The 23,190-nt window shown below is 37.1% G+C and overlaps 1 protein-coding gene across 3 annotated transcripts in view; it reads left to right on the forward strand.

The window, feature by feature from the left end:
• Nucleotides 1-23,190, forward strand: part of PALS2 (protein associated with LIN7 2, MAGUK p55 family member) — a 52,095-nt gene that overhangs the window by 7,405 nt on the left and 21,500 nt on the right. Inside the window, exons 1-2 of one of the 3 annotated variants that reach the window (XM_068935122.1) lie at nt 18,124-18,141; nt 22,143-22,261. In XM_068935122.1, coding sequence (XP_068791223.1) covers nt 22,145-22,261 — 117 coding nt within the window. In that variant the 5' untranslated portion in view covers nt 18,124-18,141; nt 22,143-22,144. Of the gene's footprint in view, nt 1-18,123; nt 18,142-22,139; nt 22,262-23,190 lie in introns of those variants that run through there. The other 2 variants (XM_068935120.1, XM_068935121.1) reach the window with 2 other exon arrangements.

Below are 23,190 nucleotides of genomic sequence, written 5' to 3' on the forward strand. Positions count from 1 at the left end.
TGAAACTTTTTTTTATTGTCTACTGGAAGCATGCAAGTTTACTGTCGAAGGTAATTTATTAGGTACATTTATTAGGAAGTTATTAGGTAACTGACGCTTATGGATTTATTTGCCAAATCTTGGCATATAGCTCTGTAAACATACATAGCCTAACTAAACAGTTGCAGAACAAAGTCCTTCCAAGTTTACCGTATGGTTCTCAGTCTTAGGTTGGATTCCATGATATTGCAGTTCAGGAAAGCTGTTCAGCAACGGTGAAATGTAACAGTAAAACTGCTGAGCTGGGATCTTGAGAAGGAATTACTGGCTTGGTACTAATCAATGCGAAATGGAAAAGGGAAGGGCTGACTAATTAGCAGCTAGATTAGGAGAAGCAGCCCAGCAGGGAAATCTTTTTCCTTTGCAGTGATGATGTTGGGTGATACAAGAAGGAAACTATGCCGTTCCCTTACAGTTACGGGAATGAAGAGCACTGTGTTGATCATACTTTGTGGCTCTTAGGAAAAGAAGACTTCTGAAAAGTGAATGTGTTTGGGTAGAAAACCCAGTGATTTCCTCTCTTTCAGAGTGGGTTTATGCTTAACTGTTGATGGCTTTCATGTGACAAAATGGGATTTGTGACCAATGCAGTTTCTGCCTGAGTTATCTGTGAAGTTACTAGCAAAATTAGTTCTTTTATATAAAAGTTGGATTTTTTTTTTTTTATTGCTTGTGGTTAGCTAGTGAAAGCATGGCCATATCCATGCTAAAACTTTGTTCTTAACGTGAGTTCAGCTTCTCTTGCAGGGATAAAAATCATTAATATTGGCCTGTATAGAAACACCTGAGTTTTGCTGATGGAGGGTTATATGAATCTGATGGTCTGTTTTGAAATAATTTGCAGACTGCGGAAAAAGTAGCGGAAGCAAGTTAGAAATGTGTAATCTTCAGGTAATTGTGTGGAAAAAAAATCTTTGATAGTATGATAGATCTCCAGTGGTGATGGTGTTAAATTACTTTAGAGCTCAAGAAGTGTAAGTAATCTATACTGCCATTTTAAACTTAGATTTCTCAACCTTCTGCAAGAGTGAATGCAAATAGTGTTTGAAGGAAATCAGTCTAATGACTATCAATGTTTTAATTCTAATTTTCTTGAACTTCCATTAACAATGTAATGATTCTCTTTGTACAGAACTTTTTCATATGTATCCAAAAGATCAGCCTAAATGAGCGAGCTATCTAGGTGCAGCTGAATACATTTGTGGTTAAAGCTAGCTTGGGATTAAATAGTCTTGAAAGAGTCAGTCATTTAAAATGATGTTGTTTAGTGTTCAAAGTACTGCAATTAGTATTTTGCCTTATTTTAAAAGGCCAGAGGCTTTTGGGGAGTCCACTAAAATATTTTAATATGCTGAATGATGCCATGTCTATGACCTTTATTTAAGCAATAGTATTCCTGGTGAGTTTAGGGAAAGAAATACATAGTATAACAAAGATCCTTGGTTTCCAAAGCATGTTTTAAAAATATTATGTTCCCATAATTCATTACTGCCTTCTGATAAAAGTTTTGCAGGCTGACTTTATCCTTTGTATACTATGTCACTGTTGGTCCTTATGCTAGTGGAATGGAAGATCTCAGGATAGTTTGTCACAAGTCACTTGAAATTTCTAAGAGAAGTGAATGCTTCATAACTGATTCCAAATTTTGCATATTGTTTCACTTTGTTTCTTTTTTAGCTATTCAAAACTGGAGCTTCTGTCTCCTCATAAAGGTCTTTTCTGTTGACATGACATAAGGTTAGGCCTTGTTTGATCATACCTCTTATTTCTTGAAAAAGCCACCAAGGCTGTTCTGGGAGTGCGTCACAGCTTTTATGACAGTGGGACTTTCAAAATGGTGGTGTTTAGCCTTGCTATTAACTGGAGATGTTGCTGAGACAAAGCACTTTATTTGGGCTACTAAGTTATAGCTAATAAGCTTTATATTTTCTAAAACGTATTCTCATTTGTAAGGTACTTCCAAAAATCTGTATAGGCAAACTTTCAGTGATATCAGTAAGAGTTTTTGAGTTACAGGCATTAGTTTAGTTACAAACCTCGGAAGAAGTGCTTTTGCAAGAAGTTCCAAACCACTCTGCTACTTAGTTTAAAAGGTATGGGCAATATATGGAAAAGTGGACCTATATGCCCGTTCATGCTTAACATCTGGTGTTCTGCAGTCTTACTAGTTGCATGTATTTACAAACCACTGAAAAAGACCATTATTCAGAATGTGTACTTTTGTACTGTACAAAACATTTCTCACAATTCATGTCATTGTGAAACTTCTACACACTTCAAATTAAAAAAAAAAAATCCTTTGGGCCTCCCCACCCCAGGCACAAGTGATTTTACTTTACAGATATAATTACTGCACTTCCAGAAGGTAATCTCTCTGGACAGCTATAGACTAGTTTGAATTAGATTTCTCTGCTTTTTCCTCCAGGGTGATTTAATACATTGAGTTTTATTTTTCTGTAATTACTTGAAAATTCAGATCACTTTAAAAGCTTACTACTCTTCCTTATTACTAGGCTGAGATAGCTCAGAGTAGTTTCATTTTAAAGATTACATTAGGTTTTCTTTTTACTTGTAACTTTATTTTCCCCAGGTAGAGTCTGCTCTACTCCTAGAACTTATGTTGTATTCTCTTAGTCTCAGTAGTAGATTCTTAATTTAGGGTGCTTGGGAATATTTATCTATAAGCGGAAAGTAAGCACACTACATCTTTCAGATGTAGCATTTAAGTAAGTCTAGCTAGAGCAATGCTTTGTCACATCTGTATTTCCATAGATCTGGGTTTGCTGTGGCTTGTAAACCTTTCAAGTGGTTTGGCAATAAGCTGCATGAACAAAGTGAGTTACTTCTTCCTACTTCTATTACAAAGTTTTGGGATAGAAAGCTGATCGATATTAAATGAATGGAGCAGCAGTTTGTCTTGGGAAATACCACAGTCAAGAAAATGTTTTTCTTGAGGACCTTTGACAGGAAGAGTAATTTTCTGAATAGATGATTGTGAACCACAGTGGGACGCTAATTCCAAAGCCCCAAATGCCTTGATATAAATGGCCTGTTTCTATTGGATTTTACTTAAGGAGGTAGCTATTCACTTAAGCATCAGATCAGAGAAATCTGCAAAGATGACCTTGTACGTCAACCTTGTTGTCTGAGAATACGATGCTGTTCTGAACTAGGTAGAAGGAAATATTTGGTGTGTTGAGCTCTAAGGCCTTGACCTCCTCTTTGTGTTGAATATAAGGCTAGCCAGAAGATAGGTAGAGGTATTCTTTGAATTCTGTAGTTTGCATCTGGCATCAAAGTACAGGAACATTGTATGCTAATGCAAGATTTGCTTGTTAAATGCAAGGGTAATGGATAAAACTTGTTGTACTTGTGTTGTCAGTTAAGTCCTGCAGCCTGGCTGCGTAATACCTGAGACCATTACAAAGTTGAAATTATTTGGGTACTCTTTAATTAGGTATGATTTCAATTGATAAGAATTGTCACAGGGTCAGACCAAAGGTCCATCTAGCTCCATATCTGGTTCCAGCATGCATTACAAGTTTTTAAACCATTCAGAATCTAGCAACAGCCCCTATTAACGTTATTTCTAAGTGCAGTCTCCAGAAGACAGAAGAGAAGCCACGGCTCATTTATTCTGGGTATCTATGTCTCTTGATAAGAAGCAGCTTGGGCTATAAAATTTAGTGTCTGGATAAGCTTAAATTCAGCTTCTAGAAAGGGATGAAGAAGCAGCATATTGTGGTCTGTAAGTGCCTACACATCATTAGCAGCAATCTTACGAAGAATTTCACTGTCCTACTCTGCAGTACCATCAGAATCCAGAACTTAATATGTTGATCAAAACTAAAATAACATCTTATATAATTGTCCTGGCCCTACGCATTAGCGGATTCTAAAAAGATCTGACTGTTTTGCAGAGGGGATTGAAAACCAAGAAAGCAAAATGATTTGTATTGCTGAAGGCATGAGACTGAAAGTTGCCAGAAAGGAAATCCCTTTGTGGGCAACAAAGACAACAAATTGGCTATCCTTTCTCTTCCCCCTACTTTTCTACACGTCATTAGCGAAGAATGAAGAAAGACCCACCATTAGGACCTTTCTCCTGTTTGATTTGACTTTGTTCAGTGTTAGGATGTTACCCGTTTGAACCAGACAAGTTTGTTAACTATAATGTGTTAGAGCAGATAATCAATCCATTAAATGCTCTTTTACAGTTAATATAGCATGTCAGTGTACACACACACACACACACACACACACACACAGAGAAAAAAAGTGTATGTGTGTATATATATGTATATATAGAGAATTTTTTATAAAGTATATATGAAGTATTTAATATATACATTAACTGTGTGTGTAAACACACATGTAACAGAAAGTGTGTCTATCCATAAGCTGTCCAGGAAAGCATAAAAATGAGGTAAACTTATGATATTTTCCCTAAGTAATTCCCTAGCTTCTGATTATTTTTTAACTCAGAGATTTCTTGAACTAGATGCAGATGTTGTTCATATTGTGTGCTTCTACTATTCAAGATGCTTCCACTTCAAAACTAGTTTCAACTTCTTGGACTAGTATTCATATATGGATTGCTATGGTGCACTGAAGATCTGTTTGATTAAACATGAGAAACTCTTATCCTTGGACCGGATTACTCTTTAGCTTCTTTAAATAATTTATGTGGATTTTTCTTTGGGGTTTTTGATAACTGATATGTGATATGCATATCTTTGTAGCCTACTCTAAGGACTGAGCCAGTACTACTAGCTCTGTTTTTGGTAATAAAGCTAACAGTGAGTTTGCAGCAGATTAATGATTACCCTTGTATGTAGGTTAGGGAGCATGTCAAACTGACCAGGATGCCACATGGATTGCTCTTCAGTTGGCCTTTGCTCAGTTCCGCCTAATGGTGTGTTCAGATGGAACAGCAGAAATAGATGCTTAGCCTCCAAGCCCCAGAGTACATACGTCTGCATATTTAGCTGTCCTCCAGAATTCCATCTGCTGCTATCTGATCTGTTCCTCCTGATGCCATATTCCACACAGGCATCCTGTGTAAGGCTTTGGCTAGCACCTTGATGTGGTTTTGGAGGCTCTCCTGGCCTCAAGGTGGGGTTTTCATAAACACGAAAAGGTGCAACATGATGGGGTTAGACAAAAAACATCTTAATAGTTTTGATTTTGGCTTGGTGGGTCATAGAATTCTATAAACTTACATGCCATTGCGCTGCTAACAGGTGGTTATCTGAAGCTGAAGGAAAGACTGCTAAATTAGCAATAGAAATACTCTTTCAAGTTAGACTGACAGTATGTCATCTGTTGTGCTTGCAAACAGATCTTCAACCAGTGGAAATGCTTAGATAATGTAGAAACAGCGATCAGTTTTAGATTGCTGTGATTAAAAAACACTCCCTCTAAAGTCCCCTTTTACACAGAATAACAGAATGGTTGAGGTTGGAAGGGACCTCTGGAGATCATCTAGTCCAACCCTCATGCAGGGCCACCTAGAGCATGTTGCACAGGTTTGTGTCCAGATGGCTTTTGAATATCTCCGGGGAAGGAGACTCTACAACCTCTTTGGCAACCTGTTCCAGTGCTCAGACACCCTCACAGAAAAGAAGTTCTTCCTCATGTTCAGGCAGAACTTCCTGTGTTGCAGTTTGTGCCCATTGCCTCTCGTCCTATCATTGGGCACCAGTGAGAAGAGTCTGTCCCCATCCTCTTGACGCCCTCCCTTCAGATACTTATACGCATTGATCAGATTCCCCCCCTCAGTCTTCTCTTCTGTTCTTACATTATCCTATTTCTGGATTCAGAATTGGGAACAAACTGTAGCAACTGTCTCATCATTCTCTCACTTCACTCCTTCTACAGGTAGCTGGCAATCTGTTATTCAGTGTCATTTGATTTAGAAAAGGATTCCAGGTTTACAGTAATACCTATTGATTCTTAAGACAGCAGGAAAAATATTCTTGGTGGCTTCTTGGTTCAGTCCTCCAATGGAAGTGAGAAGGATGGAGCTGAGATTTCTAGATCATTTTGTGATAATGGTGAACAGGAAATATTTTAATCCGTGAAATCAGCCTGATGTATCTTGGAACCCAAGACTGCCATACAGAAACAGGCATGATGCTATAGAAATAGTTTCTGCTACTTATTGGAAATGAGATGACAAAGACATAAATCAATAAACCAGAGATACAGAGCTCTCTGTTCTGTTTGCTTTAAGTATTTCATCATTTTACATTTCTTGGCAAAAGTCTAAGGTTCTTGTGTTTGATCCCTTCATCAGTCAGTTGAAGAGGAGATAAAGAAGCAGTGTCCCAGTATAGTTTTGTACAAATGTTTGAAAAAATCTTTTTCAAGGTTATTTTCTTGCTGCCTTTGAACAAGGAGTGTAGTCACTGGCAAACCACTAGTTTGGGATAAATGGAATATAGAAGTTCTCAATCTTGCTATAAGTTGAGAGGTACATAAAAGTAAGAGCAGTTTCGCTCCCAAGGACTCGATCTGGGCTTTCTGAGGTGCTCTTTCCTCTTGACATAGGATATCTTAATTGTAGTGGGTAAAACAAATTGTCTTTAATTTTAAAATAGTGCAACAGCCGAGCTCAGGAAAAACAGATAAATTTTTCTTACCCCTGGTTGCACTGGGAGGGCAAGTCTTCCACTAAGTATTGATAACTTCTTGCTGAGCAAAGTGATGAAGGTATGTCTAACTTCCATTCTCAAAACCAGCTGTAGTTTGATCTTCTGATGCTTTGGTCATTGGGATTGACTGGAGGTGCCTGTTCTCTTGCTGAAGAAATAGATCCTTAGGAAGAAAGTTGAGGTAAAGTGCATCAGGCATATACTTCTTGTACAGAAATAGGGAAACAGAGGAGTAAAACTTCTTGCCAGCAGTACTTTGAATGCTGTCTCTTCAAATGATACCCAAAAACACTCTTATGCATTTGAAGATGTTGAATGCCTCATAAATCTCAGCTAATATTATCTAGAATTACTATACTTGGTTAGGTGTGAACAAAATGAGAATCCTACTAAAGCCTTTGTTGAGTAGTTTTTAGAGTTCATTGGCAGCTTCTGACTGAATTAACCAGATGGAGAGGCAGAAGCAGTAGAGTCATCAGGACTCTAGATATGAGACATCTTTTAAGATAAAATTTAAACACTGAAAGAAGATATCTATGGAAGCAGTGGATGGAAGGATAGCTGGTTCACAAAGGTTATTCTTACTCGTATATACTTAATCTTTCCAAGTGGGCTAATCAAGAATTATACTATACAATATTTCACAATTTGTACTTAAAGAAATAGGTGCAAATATCTCTTGTCAGTCTCTTTTGAGGGCGGCTGAATATAAACCTCAGCATGAGTCCTTTATTCAAGTAGCTCACTTTTCTCCTTGCTTTTATTCCTCTGGCCTAATTCCAAAGAGTAACTTTAGCAGGTGCCTTAACTTTGTAGTCAGTGGGTCCACTCACCTGTTTGCAACTGAACATGTACTTAAATCATTTCAGTAACATGTTAGTAAAAAAGCAAGCTTTCTGTAGGGTCCCTTCTCTGTAGTATTGTCTAAAGAACTTCTTTTAAGGTAGTAGGCTGAATGGAAGTTGAACCTGCTCAGCTTTGGGAACCTCCCTCCCCTTCCTATTAGGAAAGGAGTGGTCAGCATAATGACAGCTTTCACGTGGAAGTGCCAAGCTGTATACGTGAAGATAAGTGGAGCTGGTGGCAGTCCCTTTTGAGCACTACTGCTTTCAGCACAGTGAAAGCACTAAGTGCTAGGCTGTGTACAAAAGTGACAGACTAGATGTGGTTAGTGGGCCATCAACTGGATCATGCTATAAGCTGTATTGTTTTTTCTTTTTCCTTCTGAGACACGTCTGAGTCTGTAAGTTTGTTTTGTATTGGTTTTTTGTTTATTCATTTTTTTTGGTGGTATTTATTTGTCTTCCTCAAAGATTAAAGGACAGTGTATGTTGCATTGGCTTTGCTGTTATCGCTGTAGATTTAAATTAAAAACTTTGTGTAAAGCAAGACTGTCTCAGATGCAGTTGCAATAATGGCTCTGTGCTTCAAATCTGCAGTAGTCTTGCAGCTCTGCTGCACTAACTTAGTGATGTATTGTGCACCTCTCTTCTTCGCTGTTGAAGAGTACGTGTTTCTTTTGGGAAGGGGATCTGGTATGAGGGTAATTTGGAGTATATTTCCTGTTACACTGCATATACTCTGTTCTCACCCTTATCCCTCTTTCATCATTCCTCCTATTGTTAATTGTCTCAAAGTATCAGGACAAATTTCTGTATCAGCTGGCTGGAGTGGTGATTGCAGTGACATCTGGGGACTTGGCATTCTCCAAGGGTCTTCGAGGCTACTTGCTGTCTAGGATCTCCTGCATTTAGCTGTGTAGAGAAGGCTCCACAGTAGGTAGTGTAATGCTTCCTAATCTTAAATGCTCAAAAAGTTCATGGCTATGGCATAGACTTTCATTATGATACTTGAGGAAATTAAATGAGAGGAGGTCTCTCTTCTTCCTCCCTACTTATGCTACAATTTCCTGCTACTTCTGAAAAACTGAATACGCTCTCCTCCTAAGTGTCTTCAGCATTGAAAACAGTTTTCTGTAGAAGCGCCAAAACTTCTCTGATCATGAATTTTCATCCTGGAAGCAGTGTTTGTATATAAAGGAGGTCAAGAGGAGTTGTATGGAGCCAGAGCATGGATTTACAGGTACTGTTAGAGCAAAAAAAGACTGCATGTAACAGGCACGCAAGACCAGGAGGTTACAGGGTACATGTAGGCATGTCTTGGTGTGCTCTGCTTAACCTTGTTCAATATGCTAACAATTCATTTAATAAACACAACGAGTTCACAGTTTTGAGCACATCTAAAATTTGCGTAATTACTTTGTGAAGTTAAAGTAATTATAAGCTATACAAAAAAAGCACTATACTGTTTTATTCACTACCCTTTCAGCTATGGTTTACTCCTGTGCCAAGCTGAGATGATGCATGCTTGATTGCATCTTTTCCTTTCGTGGCACTTGATGTCCGTTGTTCTGGGCAGGGGGATAGTAATTAATTTGAGAAATTAAGTTTTAAATACAGAGACTTGACTTCTTTTTTGAACCTCTGCTGGCAGGAGCTCTTTTCAGACCTGTTTTTCTGGTATTAAAAAGCAAGCGCTGATCCCTTCTGTGTAGAATTTGACTCGTCTGGATCTGAAAGCTTATGCTGAAGAGTGATGTGATGTTTAAATCCTGGTCTTGTGTTTAGAAAACAATAAACTTCACCAGCATTGCTTGCAGTTGAGAAAATTTCTTTCATGTTTCAACAGCTTGTTGTTGAACGTGAATTCCTCCTTACAGAATCCAATGTCATTGCTACCATGGCATACTTCTGTAGAGAAATGCTCTGTGTCATCTAGTGAACTTGATTTATAGAAAGGATATTACGTAAGTAGAACTTAGAAAAATACCTTCCCAAGCAGCATACTGCTGCTATTATTGTTAAGGTGGTTTCCAAAGTGTGTATTGCAAAAGGAGTTTCAGCACCAAAATCTGATCCTTCTAATGGGTCTCTATGTACAGACTAATACTACTACACATACCAGTAAACCATTGAGTTGGTTACCTGACTGTGAACAGGCATCGGGGTTAGGATAGTCTTTCGTGTGTTGTGCCTTTGTTGGTGTGCCATTGGACCTATCTCCAGGAACAATGTAGTGGGAAATGGAAGAAATATGGCTAAAGAAGATTAACTGAAAAACAACCAAACAGCTTAGTGTTCTTTTTATAAGGTGGAATTTGCATTTTCTCAAAATGCATTATCACTTGGACTAGGTTTTGTTTTAAACTTTTCAGAATGATGAGCAACAATATGGCCATTTAAGTTCAATACTGAGTTTGCATAGCAGATGACTACTCCATCTCTTTATTATTATATTGCATGTGCTGTATGACCCCTCTGCTGAGATAGTACATTTTCTCTATAGCCAGTAGCTATGAATGTTATGAATGTTTTTGACCTTATAACACCCAGAAAATATTGCGTATCTTAGCATTAAGGAGAAAGACATCATTGCCCTTTCAAGTTCACTTGCAAATATGAGGGTAACTTCATGTTAAATTATTCTGCAACCTTAAGAGCTAGCTCTTTCCAAAGAATGTATTTATCCACAGGAGGATTCATTGCTCTCTTTTCTTTTTATATCTCCTAGACCCAATACTCTTAACTACTGTGCTGAAGATGATGGGCAGAGCAATTACTCTTTTGCAGGTCAAGACCTTGACTTCGTAAAACCTTTCTGTGGACAGGCCAAAACATGGAATGTATCTGTTGCAGTGGAATCCCAAGGCTGGGGATGGAGAAGCGTCCTAGAAGCATCCTTCTCCTGCTACTTTTCATGGTACAAGGGAGGACTTTAATAGGCTGTTTTGAAAGTCCTCTTTACTTCTTTTCTTTTGATGAAATTCAATTCTAAGTCAGTCTGGCTCCTGATACCAAAGTAGCTGTACGTAGAAACTTGCATAACTCTGAGAGAGTCCATTATTGAAACTAAGGAGGTTTTTTCAGTGAGGTAGTGCTAATACTAGCATCTTCCTCTCTTCTCTCTCCTCCCACTCTCTTCTCTGAGATACCCTAAATGATAGCGGAAGAAAAGAACAAAAGACTTTGGCCAAAACCAAGAGAGTCCGTGGCTTTTATTGTTTCACCATAAATGGGATATGTTGGAAATCGCATCACAAAGACTGTAGGATGGAAGAGAGTTAGTATATAAAGATATGTACAAACTGCTTTTAAGAAATAGCAGTTACAGTTTGGAGTCTAGAAAGGAATGTTCTTAGAATTTCTTTTAATTTTTTTCTCCTGTAGACTTCAAGTTTTAAACGCTGTCAAAAAGACAAGTCAAATCATGGCCTCCTTCTTACAAGAAAGCATCTTATAAGTGAAGGCTGTTGTTTATTTAAAGTTTTCCACTTTCAGATATTATGGTGATTTACCTTTCTAGGAAAATGAGAAGTCTTGATAAACTGTGTTATTTAATCAAGATTTGCAGTGGTGTGAACTCTTTGGAAAGAAAAGTCCAGCTGTATTTGCATTTGGCAGAATGTATGGTGTTATGGATGACTGGAAATATGAGCTCAAATAGATGTTGCTATAGAGGAAGAAGAATAAACAGAAGCAGTATAACTGCTTTTGAATTAGAGGCATATTAGACTAATGTCAACTGATACAGGCATGGTACAATAGCAGCACATTACACCTGGGTTTATAATGTGTTTCTAACTTTTTACTTAAGTTTTAGCTCTGGTAGTAAGCTGTACTTCATGCTTCATTTGAGCACTTTCTTTGGACATTGGAAATGAAGCCATCAATAGTTACTGGAAGAAAGATTGTTGTTTAAATATGAAGCTGACAGTTATATTTCTGGACGTGACATATAATTTATTTCCCAGTCTTTTACTGAAGCCCATCCACTACTCTCAATTGTGAGCTGTGTCCTCGCACTTCTATCACCTGGTATCTCACTTCCCAAAGTAAGAGTTGCTTGGGAAGATGAATGAAACTCACTAACTTCCTTCTAACTTCCTTAGTCAGAAGTTATTAACTGAAAGCCTTTGCTAAAAGTTCACTGTTTTCCCTTTAATTAGGGTGATGGAGTACGTGATTGAAATTCCAGAAGTTATTTCATAAAGCTTGAAACCAAAATTGATATTCAAACGAAATAGAGTAGAAAATTTCAGACTTGTCAATAGGCATCAGTGCAAAATATCAATTTGAAGACATCCACTTCCAGATAGCTTTATGCTTTGTAGTTTTTGTGTCTGCATCCATCTTATAATGTGCAAAACATTGTCATTCAATGTTTACAGTGGTAAGTTGCAAACTCACTTAAAAGTGAAAGTGGTTGGATAACATTCAAAGTGGTAATTTTCTTAGAAAGCACGCAGTTCTTAGTGCAAGCTGCTCTAAGACCAAAAGAAATATATTTTCCCCTACTATTGTACCTTGATATTCTTAAATTGAAATTAATTTCCCATTTTCAATTAAGCATTTGTGATCCTGAATAAATCCTGATTGCATAGGATAGGGTAGTAGTCTGGAGATGAAACACATAACTAAGTGCAATGTGATTTACTCTGTGCAGTCTTTCAATTGCCTTCACAACCTGGAATGTCAAGGTGATCTTTTTATTCCTTTCCTAGAGTTCTTGAGCATACCCTTCAAAGGACTAAAGGAAGGTGTTCATTATTGAGGATAATGAATAGGTAACTTGCATAAACCTTGGCTGTGTTAAAATAAAAGCTTAGAATAGGGCGTCTTACTGGGGAAGTGTGTGTTTTCAAGTAAACGAGGTGCATTTTGGGCAGTAGTACAGGTCAGTTAAGCATGTAACATGTCTTACCACCCCTCTCTTAAAGTGCAGAAGGTTTTATGTGGTGTTTTCAAGCGTTAAAAACCTCAGCAATGTGATTCTGTAAATAAATTTGGAAAAGCCATTTTCTATCCGCTGTATCACTACTAACGTTTTCAGAACCTTTCAAGTGTATTCTGCTAAATTTTCTTCGTCAGTAAGGCTTTACCTTGTGATCCTAGACTAAACAAGAAGTGCATCATATCAGTGAGATAATTACAGCCCTTTTTCCTGTTGCAAGTTATCCTGAGCTATGAATTTCTTTACTTAAGAACCTGCTTTTACAGCTTCATGTTAAGTTTGTTTGGTCAGAGATAAGTTGTGCTTTCCTAGAGGGATTATTTTGGTGGAAAAGGGAGCATTAGAATTTAGAAATGAACTACAGATAAAACTTCTGGAAAATATATTTGGTGATGCTGTAAAATTGAAAGCTGGGATTGTGGGCCAGAGACTATTTCATTTCAATTTTATGATTTTTACAGTCTTGCTCATGTGTTAATTTTTACTTGCAGGTTGCCTTGCAAAGGGAGACTTTCACTGAAGTTAAGTAGACTCTTGAGTTAACTGAGAACTTCTCCATACTTTGTCTTGCCTGGTGTGGGTCCCCTCTCTCCCCTCCCCTCCAAAAGAGGGGTAAATGTCATGATCAAGTATCTTTTTTATTTTAAATTAGTATCACTTTCATTTTTTTATTGAATAATGTGTTGAATTAGTCTAAATTTCTTTTAAAGTGCATTAATTTAAATTGCACTATAAAAAGCTGTCTTGTGTTCCTGTTTTCTGCGCATGAATTTATTGAGCAATTTTCAAGTGTTTTGTTCAGCATCTGTAATAGGACCTCAAATAGAAGTATTTAAATGTCTGCATTGCTGCAAATCTGATTTAAATACTCCAATGTTTTAAATTGAAATTGATAACTGAATACTTCACAATAACAGAAATCTGAAACAGGACATGCATGAGCTGTTAATATATGTGTGTGATGTGTTAAAGGGCAGAGGTGCAGATTTTGGAGTGGCTGCTTCACAATGGGGCAGTCAGGTTTTGGAATTCCTGTGTTTGGATGTTTTCATTTAAAAAAGCATTCTGCTGTTATTATGAAATAAGTCTGAAAATGTGTTAGTACAGCTTTATTTGACTCAGTATTGGAACTCCTTATTAGAAAATTCTTTATTGTTAGAATTCTTCTTCAGTGTCTTCACCTCTGAGATCGTACTTCAAGTTTAGGGTTCAAAGATGTCTTAATTAGGCTTTATTATGCATTCTGAAAAAGTCTTATTAAGGAGAGAACCAGGGGCTTACACCAGTATGTGAAGAAAGGATTTGACTTAAGTTAGACTAGGCTGATATTACTGATGCTTGAACCTGAGAGATTAGGGAAAAGGTCGAGGAGTTAAACTCATGTTCGTGATTTTCATGCTCTGCTTGCAGCAAGAGAGTAATAACTGAAGTTAAAAAGAATGTTAGTGGGTAGAACAGTGGCTTGAAAGGATTAAAAAAATACAGTAGTAATTTTAGATAATAGCTAATATTAGAACAGTAGCTGGTTAATGACAGTATTGCTTTGTGTGGTTGGAGTAGAGGTCTTCCTACAAACGTACCCCCTGCTTTTTCGGATGAACTAGTGGGTGTCTGAAGAACAAAATGGGTAACTTGAACTGCAGGTTGTGCAGGATGTGAAACTAGGTGGTTGATGAAAAAGTAGTATATATAGATAGGAATATAGATCTTGAAGGAAATATAGAAATAAAAGTACTCCTTGGGAATGAGGGAAATAGAAAGCTGCCCTGTATTTACCCATCTGAAGGACTGGGATTTTTTGTTTTGTTTTGTTTTGTTTTTTAATAAATAAAGAAAAGGGCACTCAAGCAAGTGAACTAAGGGCAGTCTAGGGAAGACCTAGGTGAAACCTGGATCTCAATCCACTTTTAGGTGGCAAGAGATTTTATTGACTGATGCTTGAAGTCTACCCTAGGCTCATTTGGCTAGGCTTGCAGATGAGAGAGATGCTCCTGGGAATTGTTTTGTTTTGGGAACTGATTGTCTTAGAAGTTCTTGTTCTGTATGTTATGACTGATTATGATACGGCCCATATGGTCATGCAGGAAAACCCTGGCAGACTTGACCAAAGAGTCCTAAGCAGAAAGACGCTATCTTCTTTTGAAATTAATTCTTTAATGGATTAAGTAGCAGGTTGTGATTGTAGCAATTTTTGTGCCATTGTTTGGATGTTAGATGAATGAGCTGAATTATATTTTTAAGACTGAAATTTTTATACTAAGTTTTAAAAAATAATTTCATGAAAACAGTGTTTTAGGAACTGATCATAAGAATTATGTTTAAAGACTGAAGAAGTAGAGGAATAAAATTAGAATTGCTTTAAATCTTGCAAGTTAGGCCTTGAAAGTGACAGCAGTGCAAATAGCAAAAGGTTATTTAGCTATATTCTTATTTATAAGGAAATAAAAATTGGTGCTACTTTGAGAATGTAAATAAAGGTTCTGATTTACCGAAGGCTTCAGTAAGGGAGACGTAGCAAATCTGAAATGGCTACATGATGATGAGGCCATGGAAATAAAATACATCCTGAGTAACAGAAAAAAAACTTCAAGATCTTAAGATACTGAGGTTAAAGGATTTGTATAATCTTCCTAGCAGAGTCATGAAAACTAGCCTGTGGGTATTCAGATTGAGTAGCAAATACTGACAGTAAGACTACCTTTTTGGACATTGTACCATAAAGTTGCAGAATAGCAAGTGCACTGATATGTAACAGACTTTGTCACATTACTTTTTCCTTCCTTGTTAGTATTACCTCACTAGTATGTGTGATTTTACGAGTTGTAGAACAAAATGCAGGAGGTTTTACAAAATGTAGATTGAACAATGATAGCTTGCTATCTTTCTTCAGTGAGAAATGGTTTTCTAGATGAAAGAAGTAGGAGTTGCTGTTTGTTAAACCACTAATAGGAAGCATAGTTAACTTAATTTCCCTACTGGTCTATGCTGCTTCTTTTGGGATGAGATGAGGAGGGGAACATGAAGATAGAGGCACTGCAATGAACCATCAACTGTGTCTACCCTATCAACAGCCTACCCTCTCCACCCTTACAATGTTTCTTTGTTTCCATTTCTCATTGTACTTTCAACAAACAATCTCTAAAATCCCAGATAATAATGCATCATGGTAAATCAGATTAAGAAAGAGGAGTACTGGGAAGAAGTGCAATGTTATTTTTACCTCATAATTGCAATTGACTGTCTTACTGATTTATTATTGAGTTGCAATTGCAGACTAAAATGATGGTAAAAGGAAATGTACCCAAATGGAAGTCTTCCCTAGGTAAAATACTACCACATGAGATACTGGTTGCAATGTTGAAGGAAAGTAGAGCATAGTACAAAAGGAAGTAGCGTAACAGGAAGTAGTGTTAAAAGCAGCAGTTGTATCAGGATGAAAGATGGTTTCTTGTCTGAGAGACTGCCCTGAAGCAAAAGGGGATGAAAGTCGAAGTGTCAAAAAAACCCTGATTTGAAGCCTAGAGCATTAGCAGTGGGACGAAATACAAATATGTAGTGTTTTGCACTTGAGGACAAAGACAGTTCAGCTACAAATTAGGTTTTGGAGGAGCCTGTAGTTCAAAATGATCTTTTATATTCTATTGTGACAGACCAGTAGACTGAACCACCAGTATAATGCAATTGTGAGAAAGCCAAAGTAGATCTGATGATCTATCTGTATCAGTAGAAAGAGAAATATTAATGACGTTGTGCAAGGCACTCGTGAGACCCACATCTCTGAGACCCACCATACTATGCACAGTTCTGATGATCCATATTATACAGGTTGGGAGAAGTACAGAAGAATTATGTCAGATTTGCTTCTTTTCCAATCACCTTGCTGTTTCGGAGAGGAGAATTTGCCTTATTTAGGCTAGAAGAATGAGAGCTGAGACATTGCTTGTTAGCTTTAAATGGATTTGGGTAAGAACAGAAAGTAGAAAGAATCATTTAAGCTAAGGTCATGTTGACCAGGATTAAAGAAATGCTTGTCCCAAGTGTTGGAAGAGTGGATTTTTCTGATGATTTCTTAGTGGTATTCTGTTGACTGATAAGAGTGATCAGGTGCTTTCACATGTAAGGATGCAAGTATCCCAGAGATGCAAACTACAGTGAAACCAACAAGATTTCTAGTGACCGTGTTCATCACACATCTCCTGAGGTTCTAGAGGACTGGAAGGATTTTACTACCTGTACAAGTGGACTCAACATTGTTACTTTGCTATGCAGTAGAATATCCATTTTGTACATTAAAATATACCTTGTCTTCTTTGCAGACATACCCAAAGCACCTCACAAAATAGCTCTGTAAGTATTATTCTGAGCCATGACACTTACGCTGGCAGCAGTGTATGATACAATTCTTGTGAATGTTAGTTTTCTCCTTTGGAAATATGCAATCGTAATGTGTCTAGATGCAAATGTTTGAAGAAGAAGCCCAACAGAATTTGAACCTCCTTGTTTTGTTGCTGCTGGGTGTGTGTTTTTAGAAGTGGGGCAGAACTTATCTCTCAAAATTTCGCAGCTCATATTTAATCACTGTGACAGTGTTGACTGGAGACCAGTAAAAAGATGAAAGCGGATAACAATAGTGAAATTCTGCTTTCCCCTTGGAAGAGTGTTCATTCTTTTCTCCTCAGGTCTAAATTTAATTATTGTGTGAGGTCTAAATTTAATTATTGTGTGGAGAAGATCTGTTCACTGATTTCCAGTTGGCTTTGGCATAAAGCTAGGACATCAGTGGGATAAAGTTGTATAGATGCTTCTGTGTATCTTTTCCTTAACTTTTCCACCAAGAAAAATGGTACAATAAACTGAATTATTTTTGTTAACAATAAGTTGCTGCTGAGTGTGTAACTGTAGTTTTTACTTATGCTATTAGTATTTTGTCAGTCAGTTGCACTGACTTCAGGCTTTGTCTCCCTGCAACAGATAAATAGTTTTGAATCCTGTGACAGAAATGTAGAGATGCAACAGATTTGATTCGTTTGCAAAGGTTAATAGTAGAACTGAAAAATTAAGATGAAAAGAGAAAGACACACTTCAAAATCTATACTTACTTTGTTGTGACTATTATGCTGATATTTTATATTTATGCTAGTTTCTGAAACTTCTTCTAACAGCATTAACAGAAGGCTTGTTAGTGTTTCATGTGTTCTCAGTGAAAGAGCTTGTTCATACTAGTCCAAAATGTTAATTTGTTCATAGGTACTCCTTTTTCAGCTATAGATTACCAATAATGTTTTAATTTATAACTGAGGAGAGAAGTGGCTAAACCAAAATAGTTTTTTTTGGCCTGCATTGTGTTAAAGTACATATATGTGTGTGTGTGTGTGTGTGTGTGTATATGTATATATTTTATAAATATGAATACTCATGGAAAAAATTTAAACTGCTGTCTTTTTTTAAAGGGCTGTATGAGTTATAAATCAAATTTTCTTGTGCGCATTGGGTATCTTCCTTTTTGATACAGCCCTTGAACAGTTTTTCAGTCACATAAGAAATTGTGGCCAGACTTTATTTATGTGACAGGATTTTGCTCAAACTTTCTAGGCTTTTCGTGAAGCACTTCAGCTTTATCAACAGACATGAGGTATTTATTACATCCCCCAGCTGGGTGAGTAAGTGGATATGTCATGTGTAAATAAATATCCATGCATTTAAAGTATATTGTACATAATTTTCTTTTAATCCCAAGTTAGGGTGTAAGCTTGGGGAATAATGAAATAGAATTGAGCCTTAAAAAAAAAAAATCTGTGCAAGGTATTCAGAATGGAAAACTTTCATTTTCCCTAGTAAGTGAAACATTTGTCTTCTGTCTACAAATCAGAACAATTTATTTAAATGTATGCTTTCTTTCCTCTATGTAGAATTAATGTAGGCTAGGATTAAGCACTGAAAGAAAGAGTGGAATTGAAGTTGGTAAGAGTCACAATTTAGGCCTTTTCTTTTACAAATACAAGAAGAGAAGAGTCTATCATAATAAATTTTACTCCTATTTGATCTGAATTTACTATGGTAATGTACAGGGGTGTGGATTAAGCCTTTGAAGCATTCTTTTTGGTTATCTAAAACTTGAATTAGGAGGAGTTAATAATTCTGGCTAATTTTACGTTCAAAAATGGAGTGTCTGTATTCTTATGCCTCAGGATGTACAGGAACTGCCACAGAGTTCAACTAACATGTCTTCCCCCCACATTTCTCTTTCTCTTTTGGATATGGAGGTTCAAATAACAAACTAATTACTTTGAATATGGGGTCATATGCATAGCGGGATTAAATTGTTCAGTATACATACAACTGGCCAGTAAGCTCCAGCTGAATCTTGCTTGAGGCTTTAAACTTTGTGAAGTTTGGTTATATAAAGATGTCCTTTGAGAAATGGCTGTGTAAATTGTCTTCTGTGTGTATGTTCTCTGTCACCAAGCCAGGGGCCGGAGTGGAGGGTGTCCCATTGTAACCTCTGTTTTGTTTAGGCTCTGGAGTCCCAGCTAGAACTCCATTCTGTTGTCGCTTTCTCCTCAGTCTGTTTAGTTCAACACCTTGTCTTAACTGAGAGCCTGTTTTTGCTGCTCAGTCCCTCCTGCTCTGTCTGGAGGCTGTTACTGCTGGTGCATTTCTTGTTACCTATGTATTCCTAGGTAGCTGCTGACACTTGTGTTTTTGTTAGCCGTTGTAGTCAACTGTGCCTACCTGCTAATTTTGCTATCCTAACAAAAGGAAATACTTTACTGTAGTGAGAATTTAAAATTTTATCCAGATGGGCCTTGAACATAGAAAAAGGCCTGTCTTTGAGAGGGAGAAAGAGATGCACGGTAGAGTTCTCACAGATGGTACGTTCATACCAGTTTCCTGTAAAAGGTGGGACAAGACAAGCAAGAGAGATTTTATTAGTGTTCTCACTGAAGGAAAAGCATGAACTTCCTTTTTATTGGACACCAAAGGATTCAACAATAAGGAACATCTCTGAGATGTTGTCCTTTTCTCTCCACGCCTCCCCCTCCCCCAGTACCTTCATATTGAAGCACTGCTAGTTATACCTAAGCAGGCTTTCGCTGTCAGACAGTCTGGTAGCTTTTGCCGTGAGAGACGATGCACGCAATAGGAAGCTGTTTCTGAAAACATCTGGTTTTGGTTTTGATCACTTAGGATGTGAGTAGTCTTTTTATGAATTTTGCGAACTCTGCATATTGATAAAGGTGTTTGCTGTGTTGCAAGAATGCTAAAATATGCTTCAGCAGCTTCTCTTGGATGACAAAGTTTTTATGTAGGGATTTTATCTTTTAATTTGATCATTCTAAACTATATAGAGTTCTGAAAGGATCAGGTAGGAAATAGCTTATTAATATGGAGATATATAAGGAATGTATTCATTATGCATGCCTTTGTCAGCATAAAGTGCTGAAGTGCATTTGATAGTTGAAATGAGTGCTTTGACCTGAAGGAAGCTTTATATTCTTTCTAACATTATTTATAAAAACATAGGTACTCTCTTGAAGTCTCTCAGAAACAGTTTGTATAACCCTTAAAATGTAGGGAATGTAAAGTAATAAATCTTACTATATCTAACACTTCTAGTGTTTATGCAACACCTTATATACTATCTAAATTGGTTAGAAACATCTGTGTACTTCTGCAAACGTTATAGCTTGCATGACTGCATTAAGTGTGTGCTATGAATGTATAACTGGGAACTGAGGAATCGTGAAACAGAGAAGGCAAGCTGCATCTGTCTCTGGTCAAGATATAGTGAACACTTAGTTTGAGGAACCTGTGGATTACATACAGGTTGATTTGTCGCCTTTATGCAGCATGAATTTATATGGTGGCTAACAGCACTTTGTCTATCAAAGTATAAAAATAATATTACTGTCAAAATCTGAAAGTATAATACAAGTGTCATTTTCCCTCCTACTCATGGTTTCACAGAGGATTCACTTTTTAGAAGTAAATGAGTGTATGCTTAGTGAGAACATGGTTAAAATACATTTTAAAAAAAACACACAATAGTCTTTTGACATAAACCCTTCTAGTTAAAATGCGACATATCAGATGGTTTAATTGTAGAAAAATAATTTCCACTTGAGAGAGAGAACATCAAGAAAATATTTTCTGGGAATGGAATTATCTAGGAAGGACTGAAATTAGAAAGTAGGTGTTGAGAAATGCTGTCTGTTCTGTTACTTTGCTGCTTTTCATAATAGCTTTCATTATGAAACAAAAAGTTCAGGGTAAATTCCTGTGTGGGAGAAGGGAAGGGACATATAGGCCTTCTGATTCTCTTGGTATACGCTGCTATGCAACATGCAGAACACTGCAGTAAACAGTAGTTGGTTGTTCTCATGCTTCTTAGCTGTTGGAGATCTCAACAGAAAATGTTGTGGTAGACCTGCGTATGTGTCTGTGTGAGCATGCACATATAACTCAAAAGGAGTTTAAAAGAACAATATTGTAAAAAAACAAGAACAGTATAGATTATTCACTACTAAGATAACAGTAACAAGATGAGAATGTTAGTTATATGTTGGAAAACAGGAAAAAAAAAGGCCATTTACCTTGTGAGGGACCTTATAACTGCTTTTCGTGCTTAGACTAAGTTGCCACATGCTCAACTCTGCAAGCTCAGGGCTCGCCAGTGGAATCCGTTCTAAGGGCTGCTGCGCGTGCACCCAAACGTGCAAAAACTCTGTATTTTGTGAACACATTGAACCAACTGTCGAACAAAAAAAAATGTATTTTGTTCAACTTTATCATAAATAGGAGGGTTGAAGTAGACAGTTACCCAAAACATTCTCATCACCCACCTCACAAATGACCTAATGGGACAGGATGGCTGGGATAATGGGATCTTCTGACCTTTTCTTGGGCACTGTTGTTCACTGTCATTCCCAGGTGCTGCAGTTGTCTTTGTAAGTTTGTAGATAAACAGGAAAATGTACACTGAGTGTACTGTGCAGGCACAAGATACTTCCGCTCTAATATATACGTCTTATTCCAGTATGCTGAGGTGCTAGATTGCTGCTAGCATCTGCGCTATCTGTACTTAGTGCCAGAGTGCAGTACCTCAGAACTGGGCATTTTAAAGGACTGGTAGGGATGGACCCAAGTGTCTCCAAGATAAGAGCTGCCTTGGCAGCACGCTTTTTGGTTGAAAAGATTTGCAAATATGTGTTCAAAAACACTGACATCTGCCTACGCAAGAATTGTAAAACATTGTGGTTGGTTGGTGTGACAGCTGAAAACTTTCTATGAAAGAGAGGTTGAACAAAGAGTCATGAATGAGCTTTCATTGTGTTTGGAAGGTTATCTCTATTTATATCATATACATGGTTTTATGCTTGTTTCTGTTTTTCTTGATCTTCAAGTAGTTGTGAATGTTAAAGGGAATGTGCTGGGCCTAGATTTGAGTTGATTGTGATGATAAAGACTTGGATAGATTCCTCCTTTCTTTCTTTCAAAAATAGTCTTTTTTTCCATTCTATCTACTTGCTCTCAGTCGATGCAGCTGGCTGCTTTGCATCTCTAATGTTAATATTGTGGTGTGTTGCAGAGTTTTTTCGCTATTTATGCAAGACTATTTTGATCAGTACTTACTTTCTGTTTTTTGTTTGTCAGCAGCCATGCAGCAGGTCCTGGATAACCTTACTGATCTACCAACATCAACAGGAGCTGAAGAAATAGACTTGATTTTTCTCAAAGGAATTATGGAAAACCCTATTGTAAGATCACTTGCTAAGGTATTTAAACTTGCTGCTCTGAATAGAATTTGGGAAAGTTTTAACCATTGTGTGAGCATGGATCATGGACTGAAATCTAAAAAACAACTTTTATGTCAGGTATATCTTATTAGTAGACTTGAAGGAATTCTTGGGCACAGATAGAGCAGGTTTGGTATGATGTAATTTGTGTGCACTCTGTTTTATTGTTATATGGAGGATTCTAGAAGAAAAATAAAAATTCAGAGACTCTATAAATAATGTGGTAACACTATTTATTAAGAAGACGTCAAAATACTTAAAAAGTTAGAAGCAGTTGTTTTTAATATAGTGTTATGACCACTCTTGTATGCAAAACCCATGAATGATGAAAAGTGAGAGCAATAACATACTTTTCCCTTATAGCTTAAAGAAGTCTTCTTTTTGTCTTTGACTCAGAATGACTTTCTGATCAACCCAGTGAAATATTCTCTCCATGAAGTGCATGCCTTTTTGAGGATCTTAGGATAGTACTGTGACCTTTGATTAGACATGGGCTATAATTAGTTGTGGTCTTGCATTATCGAAATATTTTATTCATGGATGATAGTAATCATTTATAAATATGTAAAGGTGATGGATACAAAAATTCTTCCTGCAACTGAAATGTAGCTAACCTTATCAGTAAGTGATGCAGTCAGTATCATACAGCCCTTCTTTCTTATTCTAACTTTGTAGCTATAACAGTTCCTTACGTGAGGAAAACAGTTAACTTAAAGATACTTCTCTCTTTAATAGGAACAGACGTGAAAATAAGGCTAGCCAGTCCTTTGGGCAGTCGTGAAATAGTCTGTAGTCACAACCTGCAAACTTATGAAAGCTAAAGGATTGATGAACAGGGATTTTACTGAGTATAAAAATCTGAACAGAAAAACTTTTCGTAACAATTAATACAAAATTCATTTAAGAAT

This window comes from Struthio camelus, chromosome 2, assembly GCF_040807025.1.
Source record: "Struthio camelus isolate bStrCam1 chromosome 2, bStrCam1.hap1, whole genome shotgun sequence".
Taxonomy (NCBI): domain Eukaryota; kingdom Metazoa; phylum Chordata; class Aves; order Struthioniformes; family Struthionidae; genus Struthio; species Struthio camelus.